We start from the raw sequence: 26,486 nt of genomic DNA, 5'->3' as shown, positions 1-26,486 counted from the left end.
CCAACAAGAGGTGAGGCCATACTGGATTTGGTTCTGGGTAACGAACCAGGCTAGGTGTTAGAATTGGAGGTAGGTGAGCACTTTGGGGACAGTGACCACAATTCAGTGACTTTTACTCTAGTGATGGAGAGGGATAAGTGTGCACTGCAGGGCAAGAGTTATAGCTGGGGGTGGGGAAATTATGATGCGGTGAGGCATGACTTAGGATGCGTGGCTTGGAAAAGTAGGCTTCAAGGGAAGGGTGCAATCGATATGTGGAGCTTATTCAAGAAGCAACTATTGATTGTCCTTGATAAGTATGTACCTGTCAGGCAGGGAGGAAAGGGTCGTGTGAGGGAGCCATGGTTTAATAAGGAATTGGAACCCCTTGTTAAAGGGAAGAGGGCGGCCTATGTAAAGATGAGGCGTGAAGGTTCAATTGGGGCGATTGAGAGTTATAGGGTAGCCAGGAAGGATCTAAAGAGAGAGCTAAGAACAGCAAGGAGGGGACATGAAAAGTCCTTGGTTGGTAGGATTAGGGAAAACCCAAAGGCTTTCTATAGGTATGTCAGGAATAAAAGAATGACTAGGGTAGGAATAGGTCCAGTCGAGGATAGTAGTGGGAAGTTGCGTGTGGAGGCTGAAGAGATTGGGGAGACACTGAATGAATACTTTTCATCAGTATTCACTCAGGAACAGGACATTGTTGCCGATGTGAATATTGAGTCACAATTAATTAGAATGGATGGCTTTGAGGTATGTAGGGAAGAGGTGTTGGAAATTCTGGAAAGGGTGAAAATAGATAAGTCCCCTTGGCCTGATGGCATTTATCCTAGGATTCTCTGGGAAGCAAGGGAAGAGATTGCAGAGCCATTGGCCTTGATTTTTATGTCCTCGTTGTCTACAGGAATAGTGCCAGAAGACTGGAGGATAGCAAATGTGGTTCCCTTGTTCAAGAAGGGGAATAGGGATAACCCTAGTAACTATAGGCCGGTGAGTCTCACTTCTGTTGTGGGCAAAGTCTTAGAGAGAATTGTAAGGGATAGGATTTATGAACATCTGGATAGGAATAATGTGATCAAGGATAGTCAGCATGGTTTTGTGAATGGCAGGTCGTGCCTCACAAACCTTACTGAATTCTTTGAGAAGGTGACTAAGGAGGTGGACGAGGGTAAAGCCGTAGATGTGGCGTATATGGATTTTAGTAAGGCGTTTGATAAGGTTCCCCATGGTAGGCTACTGCACAAAATACGGAGGTATGGCATTGAGGGTGAGTTGGAGGTTTGGATTAGGAATTGGCTAGCTGGAAGAAGACAGAGGGTAGTAGTTGATGGTAAAGGTTCATCTTGGAGTGCAGTTACTAGCAGTATTCCGCAAGGATCTGTTTTGGGACCATTGCTGTTTGTCATTTTTATAAATGACCTGGAGGAGGGGCTAGAAGGTTGGGTGAGCAAGTTTGCGGATGATATGAAAGTCGGTAGAGTTATTGACAGTGAGGAAGGATGTGGCAGGTTACAGTGGGATATAGATAAGCTGCAGAGCTGGGCAGAAAGGTGACAAACGGAGTTCAATGTAGCTAAGTGTGAAGTGATTCACTTTGGTAAGAGTAACAAGAAGATGGGGTACTGGGCTAATGGTCGGATACTTGGCAGTGTGGATGAGCAGAGGGATCTCGGTGTCCATGTACACAGATCTCTGAAATGTGCCACCCAGGTAAATAGTGCTGTGATGAAGGCATATGGCGTACTGGCTTTTATTGGTAGAGGAATTGAGTTCCGGAGTCCTGAGGTCATGTTGCAGTTGTATAAGACTCTGGTGCAGCCGCATCTGGAGTATTGTGTGCAGTTTTGGTCGCCATACTATAGGAAGGATGTGGAGGCACTGGAACGGGTGCAGAGGAGGTTTACCAGGATGTTGCCTGGTATGGTAGGAAGATCGTATGAGGAAAGGCTGAGGCACTTGGGGCTGTTTTCATTGGAGAAAAGAAGGTTTAGGGGTGATTTGATAGAGGTGTACAAGATGATTAGGGGTTTAGACAGGGTTGACCATGAGAACCTTTTTCCACGTATGGAGTCAGCTATTACGAGGGGGCATAGCTTTAAATTAAGGGGTGGTAGGTATAGGACAGATGTTAGGGGTAGATTCTTTACTCAGCGAGTCGTGAGTTCATGGAATGCCCTGCCAGTAGCAGTGGTGGACTCCCCCTCTTTATGGGCATTTAAACGGGCATTGGATAGACATATGGAGGTTAGTGGGCTAGTGTAGGTTAGGTGGGCTTGGATCGGCGCAACATCGAGGGCCAAAGGGCCTGTACTGCGCTGCATTTTTCTATGTTCTATATCATTTGGCTCTTTAAGTTTGCTCCATCATCTGATAAGATCATGGGGAATTTGATTATGATCACATTCCCAATTCCATTTCTCTGTCTGGTCTCCGTGGAGCTGAGGGAAATCCTTCAGGTTATTCAATCAAAAAGCTGGCTCCCTGCTCTCTCCCTGGAGATATCTGGGCTCATGCATTTCAGGAAGGCTTCTCCATTGCGTTGTTACTTTATGAAATGTTGATATGTTATTCTTTTTCACAAATATTTAATATCATGTTTTCATTCTGATGTTTGAATCAGGATGGTATATGGAGGAAGATAGAATGCCAGTGTACTGCTCCTACAAGACACCAACAATGTAACAATAAGAAGCACAGGATATCTTAACCATACTTAATGTAGTGAGCCCAGTTTTAATAGAATTAGTGATATGTTACAATCCTAATGATGCTAACATTCTGGTTCAGGTCTTTGCTAATCACTGTCAGAAAAGAAAATGAAGGTCTGATTTCAACCCCGTGCATTCCACTAAAAAAAAGGCAGATTTAAAATATCAGTAGCACAGCAATGATCTCTTCCATTCTGCATCAGGATGCTGAATCAGTTTAACAACCATATTCTGGGACATTTCAGAGGCCCTCAGCCCCTGCAGATGAGGCATGCATTGATAAGTGAATGTCGATGTCTAATGAAGCACTTGGACCTGATTTTATTTTAACCTCGGCATGACTTGCACACAGAATAATAGGGTCATTTCAGTGCAGGGGGAGGCCATTTGGCCCACAGAGTCTAGTCTAGCTCTCCAAATGAGCATTTGATTTAGTGGCATTCTCCTGTCTTTTCCCCATAACTTGCATGGCTCCTTTTCAAATAACAGTTTAATTCCCTTTTGAAAGCCTTTGTTGAACCTGACCCCATCAAACCCTAAGGCAATGTACAATCGGTATACGTCACATCTCAGGAAGTGGACATGAGAAAGTTCCTGGGTCAGAGGATTGATTAGATTGATTAGATTCCCTACAGTGTGGAAACAGGCCATTCGACCTAGAGATTCATCTTAGTAAAGAGAAAAAAAAAATTGTTGAAGACAGAACCTGTGGATCAGAATAAGCAGGAATGTGAAGGGCTTTTGCCTGAAATGTCAATTTTCCTGCTCCTCAGATGTTGCCTGACCTGCTGTGCCTTTCCTAGCACCACTCTAATCTTGACTATGATCTCCAGCATCTGCAGTCCTCACTTTCGCAGAGGAACATTTCCTGTCCAAGAAAAACAACAAGAAATACTTGGACCTCCTATGTTCTGATCTATCCATTCCCCAGTCTTCCATTATATTCTGAATCTCCAACACCTACTGATCTGACTGCCGATGATCATTCATCCTTGTGCTGCTGTCTTTTGTTATGTTTGATATGCTTCCAACCTGCTGGCTCCTCAACAGTGTTGGCAGGTTCAGACAGCAGTTGGTCCTGTAGGTTAACGGGGCTTGTAACATGTGTTCATGGATTATGGTGAGCTTGCTGCCCAATTAATGCTGAACTATTGTCCAAAGTAACCTTGGAGTTTAGATTTGGAGGTGCCAGTGTTGCACTGGGTGTACAAAGTTAAAAATCACACAACACTAGGTTATTGTTCAACAGGTTTATTTGGAAGCACTAGCTTTCAGAGCGCTGCTCCTTCATCAGATGGTTGTGGAGTATAAGATCAGGAGGTACAGAATTTATAGCAAAGGTTTACAGTGTGATGTAACTGAAATTATGTATTGAAAACATCTAGATTGCTTGTTACGTCTCTCATCTTTCAGAATGACCATGTTGGTTTCAGTTCTTTCATATGTAAATCCCAGAACTTTTAAAAATTACATTCTCAAGTGAACCTTAACAATAGGTGCCATATTGGCCCAGATAATATATTGAGGTGTGAGGTGCCCTGTGTGAGGCTCTCTGTGCCTCAAAGTTTAGACTGATTCTAATCTAAAAAAGGGATTTACAGAATCTATCCCACTGTCCTCCCATGAAGAACATAGAACATAGAACGTAGAAAAGTACAGCACAGAACTGGCCCTTTGGCCCACAATGTTGTGCCGATGTTGTCTCTTCACAGTTAGGTCATAAGAGCATAATATTTAGGAGAGGATTTAGGCTATTCTGCCCATCAAGTCTGCTCTACCATTCAATCATGGCTGATGTGTTTTTCAACCCTATTCTTCTGCCTTCCCCCCATAATCCTTGATTCCTTACTAATTAAGAACCTATCTACCTCTACCTTAAAAGATGCGCTGAATGACTTGGCCTCTCCATCTTCTGTGACAATGTGTTCAACACATTCACCTCCCTCTGGATAAAGTAATTCCTCCTCATCTCAGTTCCAAAGGGCCATCCTTTCATTCAGAGGCTATGCCCCTGGGCCTAGTCTCTCCAACCTGTGGAAACATCTTGTCCACATCCACTCTATCCAAGGCTCTCAGTGTTCTGTAAGTTTTGATCAGATGTCCCCCTCCTCCCCCACCATTACCACCACCACCACTAAATCCTTCTAAATCCCATCTAGTAGAGACCTACAATCCTCAACTGCTGTTCATATGGTAAGCCTTTCATCCCCAGGATAATTCTCGTAAACCTCCTGTGCATCCCCTACAAGGCCAGCACGTCCTTCCTTAGATACAGAGTCCAGAACTACTTACAATATTCCAAATGTGGCCTGACCAGAACCTTATACAGCCTCAGTTCATCTCTGCTCATGTATTCTAGATGTCTTGAAATGAACACTAACATTGCATTTGCCTTGCGAACTGCCAATTTAACCTGCATGTTACCCTTAACATAATCCTGAGCTAGGACTCTAAAGTCCCTCTATGCTTCAGATTTCTGAAGTCTTTTCCTATTTAGAAAATAGTTGCCTACTTCTTCATTCATCCTGCTGAAGTGCATGACCTCATACTTTCCTATATTCTATTCAATTTGTCACTTCTTTGCCCACTCTCCTAGTCTGTCCAACTCTTTCTACAACCTCCTAGCTTCCTCAACCCTACCCATCCCTTCACCTATGTTTGCCATCTGCAAACATAGCAACAATTACTTCAATTCCCTTGTCTAGATCATTAATGTACAATGACTTTCATTCTAACTGGATATCACACACAACAGATGCAGGGTGAGAAAATTAAAATCATTCATCCTTCATATGTTGACAGGCTGTTTAATTGTGGGAACTGAGTAGTTGTGGTCTCAAGTCCTTTGTTAATTTGCTTAGCACCTCAAAAAATTATTTCTAACGACCACCAGTTGGCAGCCTACTCACCTAGAGGTCAGTTGAGCCCAGGGAACTCCCCAGCCAGGGAGACTGTCGAGTTTATCAGCTGACTTCTTGGAAGGTCCATGGAACCACTTTTGAGGGGCCCTGCACCGGAGATGGAGGACCCACAGAAAGTCACCACTCATACCCTCAACACTGTCACTCTTCTTTTCGTCCCCTGTCTTCCTGCAGCCTCAGTCAGCATCCTCCCACCCCCGCAGTCCCCACTGTCCCCTGTAATGTCCCACCTACCTCTGTCTAGACGCTGAAACCCTGCCCTTCTGGTTTGGTCTAGTTGACCTCAATGCTGTCAATGAGCTCTGCTTTCACTGCCACTGCCAGTACTACAAACATTCAGAGCTGGAGTTGGCCATTTGAACATTCAAGCCTGTACTGTTATTCAATAAGATCATGGCTGATTCCTCTGTGGTCCCGATTCCATCTTCCCGCCTATCCCCCAATAACTTTTGACTCACTTGTCTAGCTTACTCTGTCTTTAAAAAAATGACTTCCTCCCTGCTCTCTGGGCTGCAGGGTCTTTTTTAAGTGTGTATATTGGACCTGGGTGTCATTAGCTGGGCCAGCATTTATTGCCCATTCCTAATTGCCTCTTGATCGGAGTGGCTTGCTAAGGCCATTTCAGAGGGCAGTGAATTGCTGTGGATCTGAAGTCATATATAGGCCAGACCAGGGAGTTTTCCTGTCCTAAAGGACATGAGTGAACCACACAGGTTTACAACAATTGACAAATGCTTACCATTAGTCCAGCTTTCTTTAATTACAAGTTTTTAATTGAACTAAAAGTTCACCAGCTACATGGTGGGATTTGAAACCATGTTCCCTACAATTAGTCAGCGTTGCTGGATTACCAACCCAGTAACAGTACCAGTAACATTCCACCACCTGCTGACTTCTGTTGGGTTGGCAGCTCTAGGGAGCAGGATATTTGCTCCACAGTAGAGGACTCCATGATTTAATAACCTCAAGTGAGCCAGTGTGCCCTGGTGCCAACTAGCAACTTGCGCTGAGGCTCCTGTAGATTGAGTCAGTGGGTATATCACTAGGTTTTGCTGTCAATGATGGGACCCCTGTCACCCACATTAAATTCTGCCCAAAGTGCCAATAAGTTTCTTCACCTTAGACATGCCTAGCCAATGACATGCAACTTATTATTTGTAGAGCCCCAAATATTAGAGGCTATGGCGATTAATAGATTGAGTGCTGATGGATGAAGACAAACATAAGTGACACAGAGGTTTAATTTGAAACTGATTGATACATCACAACCTGATAATTAAAAAGCGATGAAAGAAGCATTACACTTTAAAGCAAAAAATTATAGTAAGTATAAAGTATATAAAATACAGTTATAGTTCAGTGAGATAATGAATTTGAGCCAAATTACCAGGATTGAAGAGTAAGTGAATGGGACAATAGATAAGCAGTGGCAAATCTTCAAATACAAATATAGGAAGTATAAATATCATGCTATGAGATAAAAAAGATGCATCAGAGAATATATTCTGTGGACATATAAAGGAACTAAATTAGACTGAAGCTTAAAATCAAGACTAATCATAAAAGAATTACATATCAAATAATGAGAAATAAGGAGAGAGGTGGAAAGGGGGATAAACACACCGAGAAAGGAGGATAGAGAATGTCTAGCAGGAAATATAAATGAAATATGAAGGATTTTATCTGCTTATTAAAGTAATAGTTAAGAAGATGGTTTGGCTATTTGTGGATGGAGGAGAAAATCTAATTGGAAATATGATGGAGATTAAATTTAAAAAATAGGTATTTGTTTTCATAAATTCTGTTGGAGGTGTAGTGGTGAGGATATAGAACAATTGTTAGAGATTCCTGTAGAAAAGGATTGGCTTCCAAAAGCAGTGGTCGACCTCAAAATAGATTTAAAAAAACTGGGCTCTGATTATGTTCATTACCATCTGTCAAAGCAGAAGAGCCAGCAGGGACATTGACCACAATTTTTCAATCCTTTTTAATTTGTAAATACTACTGGAGGTTGTGGCATAGTCCATGTAACATAATAATAACTAAAAGTTGATTTTATTTATGATTTTAAATGTCAAAAAGAAGCAGAAGGTTGCAGAGAGAGAGGGTGATTTAAGGAGGGAAATCTACAGATTGAGATCTAGCTGGCTGGGTGTGTTATTAAACGGGAGGGGAACTAAAAAAGTCACAGATAGAAGGACATCAAATATTAAGGTTTTGTGAGGTTAAGGTAGCTACTTTGGCAGATAGGAGCAAGACCATTGAATAACCATCGTAAACGCAACTTTTAAGTTTTGGGGTCTTGGATACAGGTAACTAAGATTCAAATTAGTTGATGTTTAAAGATAGTAAATGTAAAATTGCTGAAGAAAAGCAATAGTCTTTAGGTGATAGGGATGTAAGAACATGTGAATTAGGAGTAGGCTAATGATATTTGGCTCTTGAGCTTGCTCCACTGATTGTAATTTCAGCTCTACTTTCTTGCCTACTCTCAATACACTTTGACTCACATGTCAATCAAGGATATATCCAACACAATCTTAAAAATTGTTAGTGGCTATACATTCACAGCAGTTTGTGATGAAAATTCAGGAATCTATGAATGCTCTGAGAGAAAAAAAATCTCCTCATAGGAAAATAGACATGTACGAAGTAGGAGCAGCTCAGATCATTAGCTTATGAGCCCACTCTGCCATTAAACAGATAATGTCCAATTCTGTGCTTATACTCCATTCTTCCCCACTTTCCTCTTATTCCTTAATGTTATTAGCATCCAGAAGCCCCATTTTATCTTGTCTTGAATGTGCTCAATGTTTGAACTTCTATAGCCTCTGAAGTAGAGGACTCCAGAGTCACCACTGTCTCATAATGGCATGGTGAAACGTTCCAGTGACAGCTGAGGATGGAGCAAGGAGATGACTTAGAGGTGGAAGCAGCAGGCTTTTCTGATTGGATGGTTGTGGAGGCAATGCTAACATTGTAGGCAGGTTGTTTCAGCATGAGACATTGGCCACAAAGGGTTCTGAAACCAGTGCTGATGATATGAAAATTGCATTGGTCCCTGAAGATCATACCTCTACTTTTTCCAAAGTTTAGCTTTAGGAAGGTATGATTCACTGAAGACTGGATGTCCGGTGAACAGTTTGACTCTTGGAGGTTGTGGAAGAGTCAATGGAGATAGCAGAGAGATCAAGCTGGATAATACTGTGATATATATATTAGAGCTGACCATATTTGGATATTGACTCAGAACGTAATGAAGGTGAGGAAACCGAGAATGGAAGCTAGTGGAACATGAAGTGCAGACCTAAGAAGAGAAACCATTGTTGAGGATCCTCTGTCTGAAATAGAATCAGTGAGAGTGGAACATGGTTGGAGTCATATCTAGCACATAGGAAAATAGTTGTGGTTGTTGGAGGACAGTCATCTCAGTTCCAGGACCTTTCTGCGGGAGTTCCTCAAGGTAGTGTCCAGGCCCACCTATCTTCAACCACTTCATCAGTGACCTTCTCTCCATCGTATGTGGGGCTATTCACTGGTGCTGAACATTGCACATTCACAAGTGCTCAGATACTGAAGCAGTCTGTGTCTGTATAGAGCAAGACCTGAATGTTATTCAGGCTTAATCAGATAAATGGCAAATAACATTTGTGCCACACAAGTGCCAAGCAATGACCACCTCCAACAAGAATAATCTAACAATTGCCCCTTGACATGTAACGTTCCCAGGGTTTTTACAATGAGGTGAATGTATAAAAGGTTCAAGAACAATTTAAGTCAAATGATTTCTAAAGATTTGTATCAGTGAGGATTTCAGAAATGTACATTGTGCAGAAGCAGGGAATAACTGAGAGAATCTCCTGAATTTCTGTGTTTAAGATACAGCTGTAGCTGTCAGAATGCCAGTGTAATAGTTGTAACGGTGGCAAGCTGCAACAGCTTTATTATTATGGGGCTGGTGGCATTATGGCACTGCACTAGTAATGAATCCAGATATTTGAGCTAATGCTACGGGACATGGATTTATATCTCACCCTGGCAGAAACAAGCCCTTCGGCCCAACAAGTCCAGACCAACCCTCTAAAGAGTAGCCTACCCAGACCCATTCCCCGAACCTATTACTCTACTTTAACACCTAACTAACGCACTTTACCCACCCATCCCTGAATACAATGGGTAATTTAGCATGGCAAATTCACCTGGCCTGCACATCTTTGGATTGTGGGAGAAAACCCATGCAGACATGGGGAGAATGTGCAAACTCCACAAAGTCACCCGAGGCTGGAATTGAACCCGGGTCCCTGGTGCTGTTAGGCAGCAGTGCTAACCACTGAGACACAATGCCACCCTGGTGGGATTTGTAAATTCAATTAAACTTAGAATTGTCAGCTGGTCTAGTAATGACCATATAAACTTGCTAATTGTCATAATATTCCTTTCAGTTCACTACTGCCCTTGAGGGAAGGAAATCTGCCATCATTACCTGGTCTAGCCTACATGTGACTGCAGAGTTAGAGTAATGTAGTTGACTTTGAGCTTGCCTGTGAAAGGTCCTTTCAAGCTACTCCATTCAAGGACAATTAGGGATGGGCAACAAATACTTGCCTTGCCTATGATGCCCACATTCCAAGCAAAAATAAAAACAAATTACAAATGCAAAATCCAGGCCATTAACTTAATGGCCCTGCTTCTGAGTTTTCCATAAGCACTATATTAGATTAGATTAATATCCCTACAGTGTGGACACAGGCTCTTTGGCCCAACAAGTCCACACTGACCCGCCGAAGAGCAACCCATCCAAATCCATTTCCCTACATTTACCTCTGCACCTAACACTATGGGCAATTTAGCATGGCCAATTCACCTAATCCGCACATCTTTGGACTATGGGAGGAAGCCGGAGCACCTGGAGGAAACCCACACAGACACAGGGAGAATGTATAAACTCCACACAGACAGTTGCCTGAGGCAGGAATTGAACCCGGGTCTCTGGCACTGTGAAGTAACAGTGCTAACCACTGAGCCACCGTGCCAGAGAATCATGTCTGCCCATGATGTTCTAGATAAGATGCAACCAGATGAAATATTGCGTGCTTTACATTTAAATATCCTGGCAATACATTCAAAAATCTTCTTACGTTTTTTGCATCAACCCAGTCTCATCGCTTGTGATCTCTCCACTTGTTAGAATCATACCTAGTACAAAGGAAGATGGCGGTGGTTATTGGGGATCAGTCTCATGTGCAACCTCAGCCAGTTGAAGTACATGAAGAAAATGGCATTGACTTCACTTGTGGAATTTCGGCATGTGGATAGCAATGTCATCTCTGCTCTCTCAAAACAGAATCTTAAAGCCTCACTTAAGTATTGGCCTTAATCTCCATCTCAGGTAGATCCCAACTCTTTACCAATCCTGTCCCAGGTAAAGTTTGAGTTCATCCCTCCATTAAGATCATCAGAGAGATCCTACCAAATGTGGAGCATCTCCATTACCTGGGAAGCTACTTCTCATCTAAGGTTAACATCAGTGTAGAGATTCAGCATCCCATCCAATCTGTGACTATCACCTTTATATACCTAAGGACAAGAGTCTTTGGTGTCTGTGATATCTGTGCTGATACCAAGATCCTTATGTATAAGGCAGTCAACTTACCGATCGTTCTATATGGATTTGAATCTTTGACTACATATAGATGCCATCTCAAGACCCTTGAGAAATACCATAAACCTTGTACTTCAGATTCTCCACATCAGCTGGGAGGACAGTGTACTGACATCAGCACCCTTGAAGCCATTACTAGCACCAGCATCGAAGCCATGATCATCCAAAACTAACTCTGCTGGTCTGGCCAAGTGCTGAGGATGCCTGAGTTCTGATCATCTTTGGCCAGCTCAAGGCAGGCACTCATATGAGAAGAGAAGGAAGGAAATGTTTTAAAGACTCTCTGAAGGCTTCCCCCAAAAAATACAAAGTAGGTGTCAATGCATGAGAGCCATCATTCAGAAGAAACCAACTTGGAGGAAACTCGCGTAAGAAAGGACACAATACTTTGAGAATACCCGTCAGCAAGAGGAAGGATGGATAAGGAACTGGAAAAAGGAATACCAACAATCTCAAGGCTTTGGATCACTTCCAACTTGTGGACATACTTGCCTATTATATATTTGGAGATGCGGTTCTAGGATCAGGTTCATCATTTACAAGGCCCCATGGCCAGTGACATAGGTGGACAATAATACTCGTTACAGAGTGATTGCTGCTGATGAGTGGCCTGTGTGCAATTTTAGTCAGTCCATATGGAGATAAGGCTTTGAGCCAGAGAGAATGTTTAATCCAGATTCACAAGAGATGATCCCAAAATACAAAACTAATTGTGAGGAAGAACTTGAGATGTCGTTTCTACTGGTGTGGGAACAACCAAGATGGAATGTATTAGAGGTTTTCAAATTAATAAAGCAACTTAATTGGGTAAATAGAGAAAGATTAACTCCTTTTGGATGGGTAATCATTGAAAAGGGCCCATCAGTTTAAAGTTGTCACCTAGAGAGCAGTGGGAGAGGATACAGAATAGAATGCTTTGCCACAGTAAGTAATTGAGGCAGCAATCATGTAACCTTTTAAGGGAAAAAATAAGTTACTATTTGACAAAGAGGAAGGTAAGAGGATAAATAATTGTAGTCGTCAGTTACTCATATATATGGTGGACTGAATGAGTGGCTTCCTTTTGCTGTTGTAAACTCCAATAGTTTCTGTATAAATGATGGAATGGCATACGGTTGTCACCCAATCCATTCAATTTGAGACTTAAGCTTAAAAGTATCCCCTATGGGTCAAATTACAGTGAGGTCTCAGAGGCTTTCTCTTCCATTGATTGTCAGCATCCTGAGTGAAGTAAGATTAAAGTCTGAACCAATTTCTGGTGAGATTATCTCTGTACATAAATTGACAACAAAAATCATTTTAAGTTGGCAATCTTAGATAGGCAACAGAATGGGTATCATATGAGGAGGAAAAGAAGATACACCAAATTTTCAAGCATTTCAGTAATAGTGTTGAAACAGCCATTATGCAGCCTTACATACTGGCAGTCCAGAGAGTGAGACACACTAAATCTTTTAATCAGAGTAACTCTTGCCAATTTGCATAAGCTATAGTCTCATAAATAACTTCGCAGAGAACTTGGACAGAAACATACTTGGCTAGAGAGTGGGAAATCTAACAAACAACTCATAAAGAACTGCATTAGAGACAAAAAAAACTGCAGATGCTGGAATCCAAAGTAGACAAACAGGAGGTTGGAAGAATACAGCAAGCCAGGGCAGCATCGGGACGTGGAGAAATCAACATTTTGGGTTGGGATCTTTAATCAGGTTTGGGGAGGGGGCAGGGAGCTCGGAAATAAATAGAGGGAGAGGGTTGGGGCTGGGGGAAAGATAGGTGGGATAGTGATAGGTGGAAGCTGACAGGAACTAAAGCAGAAAATGGACAGGTAAGGTAAGGTCAAGGAGGCACGGAAGAGAGTAAGGGCTGGACCTGGGATAAGGTTGGAGTTGGGGAGATAGTGAAGCTAGTGAGGCAGGAAGTAGAATGGAAGAGAGGAGGTGGGGCTGGAAAGAGAGCTAGAGGGATAGGTGGAAAGGTTATTTGAAGTTGGAGAACTCAATGTTAAGTCCTGCGGGCTGCAGGCTGCCTAGGCAGAAAGTAAAGTGTTGTTCCTCCAATTTCTGGTCCGATTCACTGTGGCAAGTGGAGGAGCAGCCTGACCTCCTGGTCACTGCCCATTTCAATTCCCCCTCCCATTCCCCCTCTAACATGTCCATCCTCAGCCTCCTTCATTGCCGCAGTGAATCAGACCACAAATTGGAGGAACAACACATCATCTTCTGCCTAGGCAGCCTACAGCCCGGAGGTCTTAACATTGAGTTCTGTAATTTCAAATAACCTTTCCACCCATCCCATGGCTCCCTTTCCAGGCCTGTCTTCTCGCTCCCATTCCACCTCCTGCCTCACTAGCTTCACTATCCTCCCACCCCCAACATCATCCCATGTCCAGCCCTTACTATCCTCCCCCCTCCTTGACCTTATCTTGACCTTATCTTACTTGTCTATCTTCCTTCCCACTGACCTATCATAACAACCCTCTACCTGCATTCACTATCACTATTCCACCTACTTTTCCCTGCAGCCCCACCCTTCCCCCTCCCCAATCCTGATGAATGGTCTTGACCTGAAACGTCAACTTCAACTTCCTTATTAAAGAGAAATTTGCAATAATGATAGAAAGGTTACTAGTTGTCCACCATGGTACAGAACATCTTGATGTTGAATAGTGAGAGATCCTTCTGTGGTAGGTGGTCCATTCATAAAGGCACAGGTAGAAACCACAATGAGGAGATGCACCTCAATGAGTTTACTGGCTTCAGATATGGAAAAGCATCTTGGCATCAGGAGAAAAGTAATGGCAGCTGTCTGCCTCAGAGGATGCTGGAAAATAAGTATCCATCATTTTGACTTCATATGATACATTCAACATTAGTCAAGAACAATGAAGAATAATATTGGCAAGTAGAACATCAACATGAAGTGAGTGAATAAATGTAGGAGGAAGCTACAATTAATAATGTAATAAAGAAAACTGCTGACAGGAATTGAAAAACGGTGCTTGAACAATCACCAAACTCACATATGTTCCTTTTTTGAGGATATTATGGGTGAGTCAATACTCAAATTAGGAGAATTTGGTTGAGAGCTGTTGTAAATAATCTGTTTAAATAATGTACATTTACACAGTGCAGCATCACCAGCAATTGAGAAATCGGTAGTGATGTGAATACTCACACAAAGGAAATGCTGGATTTTCTAATCTACATATCCCATTAATAGGGCTTCAAGCCATAAACAGAGCCTTCGTAAATCAAATCAAGGAGACTCTTCTACTTCGAAAAAATATTAATTTGAATTATGAAAATCAAAATGATTAATTGTATCTGTCACATATTGTACAGTATGTATATGACAAATATATAAACTAAGAGCACTACTAGAGACAGTTGATGGTCATGTGATCTATAAGTGAATTGAGGGAGGTGAGGAGTGGGAGGCAAAATGGAGTTCAGGCAAAGGATCAGCCATGATTGTGCTGAATTTTGATGCAAGCTCAAAGGGCCAATTATCTCCTATTTCCCATGTCCCTTCAGCCACTTCTTGAGGTTGCAATATGCTTCACTCGCCTGCCACTTTTCATAGATTGCTGCAAATTAGACCTGAAGGGTTAAGGAAAGTACAAATGAAATAGGAGGTGAGCAGCTGCAAACCAACTGCCTACAATGAACAATTTGAATAATTAAAGAACTGCAGATTTTGGAAATAAAACAGGAATTGTGGGGAAACACATCAGATCTGGCAGCATCTGTGGAGGGAAAGTTTCATTTCAGAAGCTAACGCAGAATTAACAGAGTTAAGGTAACGACAATCAATTCTGAAGAAGGGTCACTGAAACGTTAACTCAACTTTATCTCCACAGATGCTGCCAGACCTGCTGAATTTTCCGAGCAATTTCTATTTTTGAATTTATAATCAGTTACAATAACATAGCAATAAAAATGGTCAATTAACTTACCCTAAACACTGATTGAATTCACTTGTCTGAGGAGTAAAGTTCAAAGTTAAGACTTCAATCACAACTAGAACTAAAATTAGATCGATAGTGTGCTTAAATATACTTACAGGACTGTCGTTTTAGTAATTACATTAATGTGAACTCCTCACTGAAATTTGGAGTTGATGTTGTTCCTATGATCAACAGCTATTGTGAGCTTTGCTTTAGGAAGATAGGGTGACCTAAGCTTTGTGAATCAAGTGCTAAATCAGGACAACTCAATGTCAGTAGCTGTTGGATTTTCTTTTGTTTGCAAGCTAGGAGACCTTAATTTACTATATCAATCGCTAACTAAATTAAATAATTGCCTAATTAAGTAAGTGTAGACATAAAGGCAGGGATGATGGTGTGATGTGACTGTAACATGTTGGAATCTGTGGAATGCATTGCATTATGCAGGACAATTACATCTGCAGTTAGTGTCTGCTGCTTGAGCAACTTTAAGTGTTGTTGAGCTAGTGTCTGAGTTGCAGATCTTGCAGGGAACCAGGGTGAGGGAGAATTACCTGCACATATTTTTTTTTTCCCTTGGCAGGCAGTCACATCCCTTAGATCCCATTGATCGGTGGTCAGGGACAGAAGGTAGTGAATATGAGTCAAAGACATTTTGGGATGTGACATGTAATCATGGAGGAATCTCAATCCTTTGTCAAACAGGTATGAGGTGCTTACCAGTGGTGTGGATGAGAACAAATACTGAAGGGGAACAAACTGATTATGGCACCTTAGTGCAAGAAGCCATTCAAATGGAGGGGGGGGGGGGGTGCAAATACAAATGTGATTAGAATCCTTACTGTGTGGAAACAGGCCCTTTGGCCCAACAAGTCCACACTGACCCTTTAAAGAGTAGCCCACTCAGACCCTTTTGCCTACATTTACCCTGACTCATGCACCTACACATCCCTGAACACTACGGGCAATTTAGAATGGCCAATTCACCTAACCTGCACAACTTTGGATTGTGGGAGGAAGCCAGAGGAAACTCCACGCAGACATGAGGAGAACGTGCAAACTCCACAGAGATAGTCGTCTGAAATTGAACCCAGGTCCTTGGTGCTGTGAGGCAGCAGTGTGAACCACTGAGCCATCGTGCTGCCCATGATAAGGGGCAATATATTTAGAGACATACTGGTTCAGAAAAGATTTACAAGGATGGTTGCCAAGGTTGGTGGGTTTGAGATATAGAGAAAGTCTGAATAGGCCTGGAGCATCGGAGGCTGAAGGGTGACCTTATAGAGGTTTATAAAATTATGGGAGGTATGGATAGAGTAAATAAACACAATCTTTTTCCCAGGATGAGGGCATTGGATTAAGGTGAAAGGGGAAAGATTTAACAAGGACCTAAGGGGCAAACTTTTCATGTAGTGGGTGGTGCAGGTATGGAATGAGCTGCCAGAGGAAGTGGTGGTACAATGACAACATTTAAAAGACATCAGGATGGTATATGAATAGGAAGGGTTTAGACGGATATGGGCCAAGTGCTGGCAAATGGGACTAGATTAGTGTTGGATACATGGTCAGCATGGAAAAGATGGACTGAAGGGTCTGATTCTGTGCTGTACATCTCCATGACTCTAAATAGATACTATTCTCTGCAGGCCCCTCTGTGGATTCTGAAAGTTGTATCGCTGCCCAGTGCCAGGGATAAGTTCATGTCCTTGTGGCAGGAAATGGGCTTTGATCTAGAGGGGAGGGTCCAGTTAACATGGTCCATGTTGAAATTAACAGCATAGTTGGAACTGTGTCTGTTTTGCTAAGTGTTCATCTGTTAAGTAAATAGGCAAAGACCTGGTAAATGGAATATAATGTGAAAAATATGAAACTGGCCATTTTGACTTGAAGAATGAGAAGGAAACGTATTATCTAAATGGTGAGAATTGCAGAGCTGAGATCCAGAGGGATCTGAGTGTTCTAGTGTGAGAATCATGCAGGTACATCAAGTAATTAGGAAAGCTAATAAAATGGTATAATTTATTGTAAAGGAATTGAATGCAAAGGTAGGGAGGTTCTGCTTCAGTTATGTAAGACACTGTTGGACTGGTTAAGGTTGTAACTGCTGGAGGTTAGGAGAGTAAGATCCTGATAGATTATATAATTAAATGTTCATTAAGTTACTAGTGGAGTTCAGTTACTAGTGGTGTATCGCAAGGATCTGTTTTGGGTCCACTGTTGTTTGCCATTTTTATAAATGACCTGGATGAGCGCATTGAAGGATGGGATCATAAATTTGCAGATATGGATAGTGGCGAAGGATGTTGTAGGTTACACAGGGACACCGATAAGCTGCAGAGCTGGGCTGAGAGGTGGCAAATGGAGTTTAATGCAGACAAGTGTGAGGTGATTCACTTTGGAAGGAGTAACAGGAATGTAGAGTACTGGGCTAATCGTAAGATTCTTGGTATTGTAGATGAGCAGAGAGATCTCTGTGTCCAGGTACATAAATCCTTGAAAGTTGCCACCCACGTTGATAGGGTTGTTAAGAAGGCATACAGTGTGTTAGCTTTTATTGGTAGAGGGATTGAGTTTCGGAACCATGAGGTCATGCTGCAGCTGTATAAAACTCTGGTGCAGCCACACTTGGAGTATTACATATAGTTCTAGTCACCATATTATAGGAAGGATGTGGAAGCTTTGGAAAAGGTTCAGAGGAGATCTACTAGGGTTGCCTGTTATGGAGGGAAGGTCTTACGAGGAAAGGCTGAGGGACTTGAGGCTGTTTTCGGCAGAGAGAAGAAGCTTAGGAGGTGACTTAATTGAGACATATCAGATAATCAGAGAGATTATTTGTACAGTGAGGGCCTTTTTCCTCGGATGGTGATGTCTAGCATGATGGGACAGATGTCAGAGGTAGTTTCTTTACTCAGAGAGTAGTAGGGGCATGGAATGCATTCTTGCAACAGTAGTAGACTCACCAACTTTAAGGGCATTTAAGTGGTCATTGGATAGGCATATGGATGGGAATGGAATAATGTAGGTTAGATGGGCTTCAGATTGGTCTCATAGGTCGGTACAACATCGAGGGTTGAAGGGCCTGTATTGCGCTGTGCTGTTTTATGTTCTTTTTAAATGGGACTGGGACAAATGTCCTCTCCTGACAGATGATATAACCAGGTGTGTGGATAGGGCTTTAAACTAACAGAGGTGAGTAATGGGTTCAGGGGAAGTGTGAATTAGCAATCCAAACAGAATGGTCAAGATAGTGAAGCAGCGTAGCAATGTGGCTAAAGAAAAGTAGAGTGGAACATGAAAAGAACAGACAGTTTAAAGATAAACTGCATTAAGTTCTGATGTCTTTACAGTGGATAGTCATACCAAAACAAAATTAAAGTCTTTAAATCTGAATGCGAGAAGCATCCACAATAAGATAGTCGAACTAGTGGAACAAACAAATGGTTTAAATTAACCACCATTACAGACAATGTTACAAAGTGAACAGGTTTTAGAAATAAATGTTCCAGCATACACAATATTACAACAAGTCAGGCAGAAAGGAAAAGCAGGAGGGAGAACACTAACACAGAAGATCGATATCAGGTCATTCGTGAGAAAGGATCTTTACTCATAATTTTGCAAAGTAAGATTGGTATGGGTAGAGGTCAGAATTGGTAAAAGTCAGAAAAAGCTGAGAGTAGTAGTTTACAGGTGCCTAACAGTAGCTATAACATTGGTCAGAACATTTATCAAAACATTATTTCAGCTTGTAACAAAAGCAAAGTAATAATTGTAGTTAATTTTATCTTCATTTGGATTGACTAAGCAAATTATCAAAAGTGATCTGGAAGATAAATTTGAAGAATACCTATGTGACAGTTTCCTGCAGCAATATGTTGTGGAATCAACTAGGGATAAAGCTATCTTATATCCATCATTGAGCAATGAGTCTAGGTTAATTAGTAATCGCATATTAAAATGGCCATGGGGCAATAATGATCATAATATCGTCAAATTCCATGTTAAGTTTCAAACTGACATTTCATAGTCAGAGACAAAATCTTTAAGGAAACAAAGCAGATTTAATAGGACAAGGGGAAAATTAGCTAAAGTTGATTGGGTAAATAGACTAATAGGTATGGTGGTATATAAACAGTGGGAAACAAAAACATATTCCATTAAAAAAACAAAAATTCAGCAAGAAAGGTCCATCCATGGCTTATGAAGGAGGTTAAAGATAGTATTGGATTAAGATAAGAGGTTTACAATGTTGCAAGGAATAATAGTAATCCTGAATGTTGGGAATGTTTTAGAAAGTAGCAAAAAGCCACTGTATGGATAATAAAAAAGGAAGACAATAAAACAATTGGCCGGGAATACAAAAACAGATTGCAGGAGCTTTTATTGTTATATAGAAAGAACAAGATTAAAATAAATGTACTTGAAAAGGAAGGTCACTTAGAAAGTGGGAGAGGGGAATGAGCTAATGGCAGAGACAGTGAAAGATATTTTCTTTTCAAATTCATAGTGAAGACATAAATTACCTCCCGACAAAGCAAATAACCTGCGGCCAACAAGAGAAAGAAAATGAAGGTTCTTAATATCAGCAGAGAAAATGTATTGGAGAAACTTATGAGAATAAAGTCTGACAAATCCCCAGCACCTGATGGCCTACATTTTAGGTTCCAATCGGTTTAGCTGCAGAGAAAATAGATATTCCAAAATTTGATTTTCCAAAATTCCCGAGATCCTGGACTGTTTCTAGCAGATTCTGTGTTAATAAATGTAACACCACTAATCAAGAAAAGTGATAGAGGTTAAACTGAGTGTTACCGGTCTATCAGTTTTATAACAGTCATTGGGACTGTACTAAAATATACTATTCAGAATGACTTAACAGTGCTCCTACGAATTTTTGATAAGATTAGACGAAGTTAATGTGATTTGACAAGTTTATTTGAGTTGTAACACTCAACAATTGTAAATCACTGTTAACTTTGGCATTCACCTGTCCTGCTGCCACCTAAGATTTGGTGGACATGATTCCATCTCATACTACTTCTCCAAATTTAAAAATATACTTGACCTAACAATTTCCTGACATGAGACATGTGCCTTGGTAGAAATGTCCAGTCCCAGGCCTCTAGGTTACTAATTCAACAAAATAACCACAATGGTATCATACCTCTAGTCATCCATGACACATGACACTTCTAAAAATTGTTATAAACTTTTAAATACTTATAACACTTCTGAGAGTTTTAAAAATGTTCCTGTTTTCTTGCTTACTATGGAAATAGCGCAATTGTAGCATAAGACCATAAGAGCATAAGACATAGGAGTGGAAGTAAGGCCATTCGGCCCATCGAGTCCACTCCGCCATTCAATCATGGCTGCTGGGCACTTCAACTCCACTTACCCGCCTTCTCCCCGTAGCCCTTAATTCCCCGATGTACACCCGTGACTCAGATGACTGTGGATCCACATCTTCCTGTATTTTGGGAGTTCTACATTGTTCGAGTAGTTTCATCCTGTATTCATTCAAATGGGTGAAATGTTACACCGAGGCCCCTTCTGCTCTCCGAGGTGGACCTAGGAGATGAAGAAAGGCATGCCAATGCTATTTGGAATCCTGGCCAAAATTTATTCCTCAATTAATATCACAAAGCAAATAATCATATTTGGTCATTAATCTGCTTGACTACCATTTTAAACTAATTGATGAGAAGAGGTAGAAGGAAAATCAATGAATTACTGAAAATGCATGTTGAAAATTCTGTAGGCTATCATTTTATATTCTCAATTGCTGGAGAACCTAAATGAATGGCCTAAAATTCCCAGAATCCCACTCTACTGCCAGCAATGCAGGACTTCAGCCATGAATCTCTTGTATCTCTGAACCTATCCTAAAGTCTGGAGGTGTAGTCATTTGTATGAAAGGAGCAATTACTATTTATTACACATATCTAGAGATTTTGATTATTTGTGTGTGTGTGTGGCCTTTCTTCAGCATCATTTCTGAATTCTTTTCATGGCTTCAGTGTTGTCTGCACTAGACTGCACTTGAAGTGGGAAAATGACAAATGGACACTAGATTGCTTTATGTCAGGTTTTTTGCAGTAACACTGATTATTTCCAGAGCTGCAGTTTCATTGTTGCCTGTCTTAAGAAACAAGTTGATATATTGTCAAGAAAAGTTCTGATTTTTGTAGTTTTGAATTTTAAAAAGTTGGCTGCTTGTGTACAAAATTTTGTTTAGTTTTATTCTTAGTGATGACATTTGTGTTTCAATACCCCTCCATTTTTTATCCAATACAGCTTACTTAAACACAAATGAAACGAAAGAATCAAAATCATTGTCCTCCCCAACAGCTGCTGAAGTCGTTTGCCTGGCTCTCTCCTGACACATAAGACCATAAGACCATAAGACCAACTGTTTCTCTACCACACAGCAGAAATCGCACCTCCCTCTAACCACATAATGGCTCAACCTTTTCAAAACCAAAAAGAGAATCGTATAGTAAAATAAGCTCTGTTGTCCCATTCCTCACATTCTCATATGCGCCCTTAGCTTTTCTGTTTGTCTGCTATGTGCTAGGGAACCAGTTGTTAGTGTGTCAGGAGCAGCCTAGGCACTGGATGTTTACCCTTTATGCAGACTCAGGATTACTCACTTTGTGTTGCTTGAGGTCTAAGCATTATTTTGGCTTTCCACATGCAAGTTGTAGCTTATTAAAAATATGAATGAATTTCAAGCACTTTATTAAAAGTTGTTAAGATGAAATCTCTGCTTGTCTTACCTATGAAATCCTTCTGAATCTCTCAGGGGGCTTGGATTTCACCTGCTCCTTGACTAGCACGGCTGGTATTAATTCATTCATCTCCAACACCTTTCCAGCATTGTCCACCTGCATGGAGTGTACTTCACTCTTTATAGTTTCATTGTGCCCGTTTGGAATGAATTATCTTCCTGTTTCCACATGGTAGCTCAGGTGGATCCCAAGTATCTAGCTTTGGTTCCCTCCTCATTTGCATCTTGACAACATCATTTGAGACTTCGTACTGTTTTCACGTGGACACTGAAGGCACCCAGCTTTACTTCACTGCCACCTCTCCAGACTTCTCCATCCTTGTTAAAGTATCAGACTGCTTGATTAACATCCAGAACACAATGGGCAGAAACCTTAATTAAACATTAAATATTGCCTTGGGTCTTTACTATGAAATCTGTTTCTTAGTTTGCAACTCCAAGCCTCTTCCTGGCAACTGTCAGAGATTGGGCCAGATATTTGCAAGCTGTGTGTCATATCTAACCCAAGCTGAGCTTCAGAAAGCACAATTATGTCATCACTAAGAACGCCTATTTCCAGCTCCATGACATTGTCTTACTGTCCCCTGACTTAATTGATCTGCTGCTCAAACTCTCATCCATGCCTTTTTACTCCGAGGCTTGACTATTCCAATGTACTGCTGTCCAACCTCCCATATTATACCCTCTGTAAAGTTGAGGCTATCCAAAACTATTCCACTCATATCCTTCAAATGCCGAGTCTCATACATCCACCCAATCTTTGCTCAGCAATCTACATGTCACCATCAAGCACAGTCTTGATTTTAACATTCTCAATCTCATTTCACTTCATGGCTTCACTCATTTATTTAAGTAGTCTTCTCCAGCTCCATAATTCTTAAAGGTATCTTTACTCAACTAGCCCCTTGATCATCACTGAACTTAGTTATTCATCGATGTTGACTGTACCTTCAGATGGCTATGCCCAATATTCTGTAATTCCCTTGTTAAGCATTTCTCCCTTTCTTTAATTCCTCCTTTATGAGGATCAGTGGTCAGCACAACATCGTGGGCTAAAGGGCCTGTTCTGTGCTGTACTGTTCTATGTTCTATGTTCTATGTTCTAAAACTCTCCTTAAAACCTACCTTTTTGACCAAGCTTTTGCCCATTTGCTGTAACATTGGCTTATGTGGTTCAGTGTCAAATTTTACTTTATAATACTACAGTCAAGTGTCTTGGGATGCTTCATTATTGTAAATACACTATAAGAATACTATTGTGTTGTTTAAAGTTCAACAACATCTGTATTCAATATCAAATTCTATTAATATAATGCCTTTAATACTGACAAAGGTTCTTCTTCTTTGCTCCATTGTGCCTGTACAGGGACCTGGTGTTTAATGTTGGTTAGATCTTGAATGGAGATTAGGTGCGGGGTCTGTAATCCAATGAAGCATATTTTCAATGTAAAAAAGCAGAAAATGCTGTGTAAGCTTAGCAGATTTACCAGCATTAGCAGAAAGGGAGATAGAATCAGTGCCTTCATCACAACTGGAAGTGCTTAGTGATGAGAGAACTTTTAAGTGGGAGTGGAGAAAAGACTAAATGGGTAAATCTGTGATTGGGTAGAAGGCATGAGAGATTATCGATGGGGACAATATTCTAAGACATCAAAGAGCAGGGGCGGCACATGGCTCAGCAAAAAGCACTGCTGCTTCATAGCACCAGGGATCTGGCTTTGATTCTAGCCTTGGGTGACTATCTATCTGTGTGTGTGGAGTTTGCACATTCTCCCGCGTGCGCGTGGGTTTCTCCTGGGTACTCCAGCTTCCTCCCACAGTCCAAAAATGTGCAGGTTAGGTGGATTGGGTCATGATAAATACCGGGGCAGAGGGGAGGGGTGGATCTGGGTGGGATGTTCATTGGAGGGTTGGTGGGGACTCAGTGGGCCGAATGGTCTCTTCCCGCCTGTAGGGATGTTTGAAAAAAATAGAAAAACCGGAGAGGTAAAAGAAAATGAGATTTATCTGGAGAAGGCGTAACTGGCAAGGCAGAACGAGCACCTACAGCTGGTGTCAAAGGAGAAGGACAGAGGTTATGATCTACAATTGTTGAACACAATATTGAGTCTGGAACGCTGTGAAATGTCTAATTGAAATATGTTGTGCTGTTTGCTAATCTTGCCTTGAGCGTCATTGGCATAGTGTCTGAGGACGAGAACAGAAAGTTCAGTTTGGGGAAGTAGCAAATATTAAAATAACAGGTGATCAGAAGCTCAAGCTCATGCTCATGAGCTTAACTGAGATTTCCTGCAGAGTGATCAACTGGTTTATGGTTGGTGTGAGGTGAGCAGCAGTGTTGAGGTGGATGAATGGCAAAATGAAAGGAAAATTTGATGATTGAACAGATACTGCACATCAATCGTCCTTGAGCGTTGCCTGCCAAAACATCCAAAACGTCTTCCTTTTTTTTAGCCCATGCATCGAGCAATTCTTTATCTTCGATGCGTCCCAGCTAACTTGGAACCTTAGGTCCAGTAAAACATCTCAAAATGCTTCAAAGGAAAATGATTAGGCAACCTCCTACCTTCCAATTTTTTGAAACTCCTTACTCTTTGCAAATTTCAGGCATATCCTTGAATGACAATATCACTTATATTGAATCAAATGTATGGTTCTCTGAAAAAAAATCTTGACAATCACTCTTGTACTAGAGAAAATTACCACTACACACTGCTGTTTCTCCTGCATCAATTCAGTTATCAAATTTCATTTCCTTTGGTCATTCTCCCACCTCAGCACTGCTGTTGATCTAGTCCTGCCCAATAATTCATTTACCTCAGCTTTTGATGACTTGATCCTTAATACTGTATTTGTTTACTATGATCCATTTTCATCATTCACCCCATTATATTTTAGTTGACACCTTTGCATCCTTAAACCCATAAAATGTTACCACGTAATATGCAAAAGTAGAAATCATAAAGAATTTCAGGTTTAGATTTCTAGGGCACATCATTGTCAAACTGAAGACAGCCTACTTATCCCTACTTTCTGACCTACAGACATCATTTTAAATCTATGTTTCCTTTCGAAGCACGTTATGTTCTTCAGTCCTTGTAAAACTCCTCCTGTGAGACACCATATCAAATGACTTCTGAAAGTTCATATATGCAGAGTTCATCCTAGTCCTTTTATACATCATGCAATTACATCAAGCTTTCTCTTTATATAAGAAGCTATTAGCAAATCTCCTGTTAATGACCAACTTTGGCAGGTTACAGGAAAGCATCTCCTCTCGTGCCTTCTTTTTAGAATGTTTCCTCTGCCAGAACATTGTCCCTTTTAAGTAGACAGAAATAATAAAGTAACTGATTCTTCAGTTTTTGGGATGTGCCATGTTTTAGTGCACATTCTGCCTATGATCTGAGACCATTAGATAGAGGAGCAGAATTAGGCTATTCGGCCCATTAATTCTGCTTGTCCATTTGATAATGGCTGATACTCAACTCCAACTCCATTCTCCTGCTTCTACCTGTAACCTTTGATCCCCCTACTAATTAGGAACATACCTATCTCTATCTTACATTTACTTGATGACTTAGCCTCCACCTCCTCCTGTGGCAATGAGTTCCACAAATGCACCATCCTGTGGCTGAAGAATTTCCTCCTCATCTCAGTTCTAAAGGGTAGTCCTTCACTCATACTAGTGGAAACATCTCCACATCCACTCTATCCAGGCCTCAGTATTCTAGATGTCTTTTTCCTGACAATCGGCAGTGGTTTCAATTAGGTTCTCAGTTCCAGATGTTTGTTTGAAAGCAAATTCCACCATTTGCCTTGCCTGGAATTTGAACCTGATTCCTTCAGGAAGTTAGCTGAGTTTCTGGAACTATTGTCGAGCAATAATATCACTAGGCCATTACCTCCCGTTTTCTTTGCTTTCCTCCAGATATCTGCCCTTTGTAAAATATTTTGAAGCACCTATTTCTTTGCACATGATGCCAGAATATTCTATGCAGAATGTATTAAAGAGCTGATGACTGTCTCAGTATTTCAAACAATATACTATTGATTCTCTAATTATTTTTGCCCTATATGTTATCCCAATTGATTAGGAAGAGTGTTACATGTTTTATTACAAAAATGATTCTGAATAATCTGATGAGTTCTTATATTCTACATTTTTACAAAGGAGTTTAATATTGCACATTTGTGTATATTGTGCAATAAACCAAAAACTTGTTTGTGATTATTATTGTCATTGTCATTAGGTATACTGGAATTCATTAGTATAGCAGTCGGCCTGGTCAGCATTCGTGGTGTAGACAGTGGACTCTACCTCGGAATGAATGAGAAGGGAGAGCTATATGGGTCGGTAAGTCCAAATTTGTGTTTTCGGTAGTTTTCAATGCATTTCACTATGGCAACAGGTAGTGAATTTTATTTAATTGTGTTTAATAACTTTGGTTACTTGTCCATTTCAAAGAAATTA

The 26,486-nt window shown here is 41.0% G+C and overlaps 1 protein-coding gene across 5 annotated transcripts in view; it reads left to right on the top strand.

The window, feature by feature from the left end:
- LOC140481346 (fibroblast growth factor 9) overlaps positions 1-26,486 on the top strand; it is a 65,750-nt gene that overhangs the window by 20,618 nt on the left and 18,646 nt on the right. For all 5 annotated transcript variants that reach the window (XM_072577387.1, XM_072577383.1, XM_072577386.1 and 2 more), the window contains exon 3: positions 26,266-26,369. In XM_072577387.1, coding sequence (XP_072433488.1) covers positions 26,266-26,369 — 104 coding nt within the window. The remainder of the gene's footprint in view (positions 1-26,265; positions 26,370-26,486) is intronic.

This window comes from Chiloscyllium punctatum, chromosome 9 (assembly GCF_047496795.1).
Source record: "Chiloscyllium punctatum isolate Juve2018m chromosome 9, sChiPun1.3, whole genome shotgun sequence".
NCBI lineage: Eukaryota > Metazoa > Chordata > Chondrichthyes > Orectolobiformes > Hemiscylliidae > Chiloscyllium > Chiloscyllium punctatum.
The sequence above is the reverse complement of the archived record's forward strand: the minus strand, read 5'-3'. Positions and strand labels throughout refer to the sequence as shown.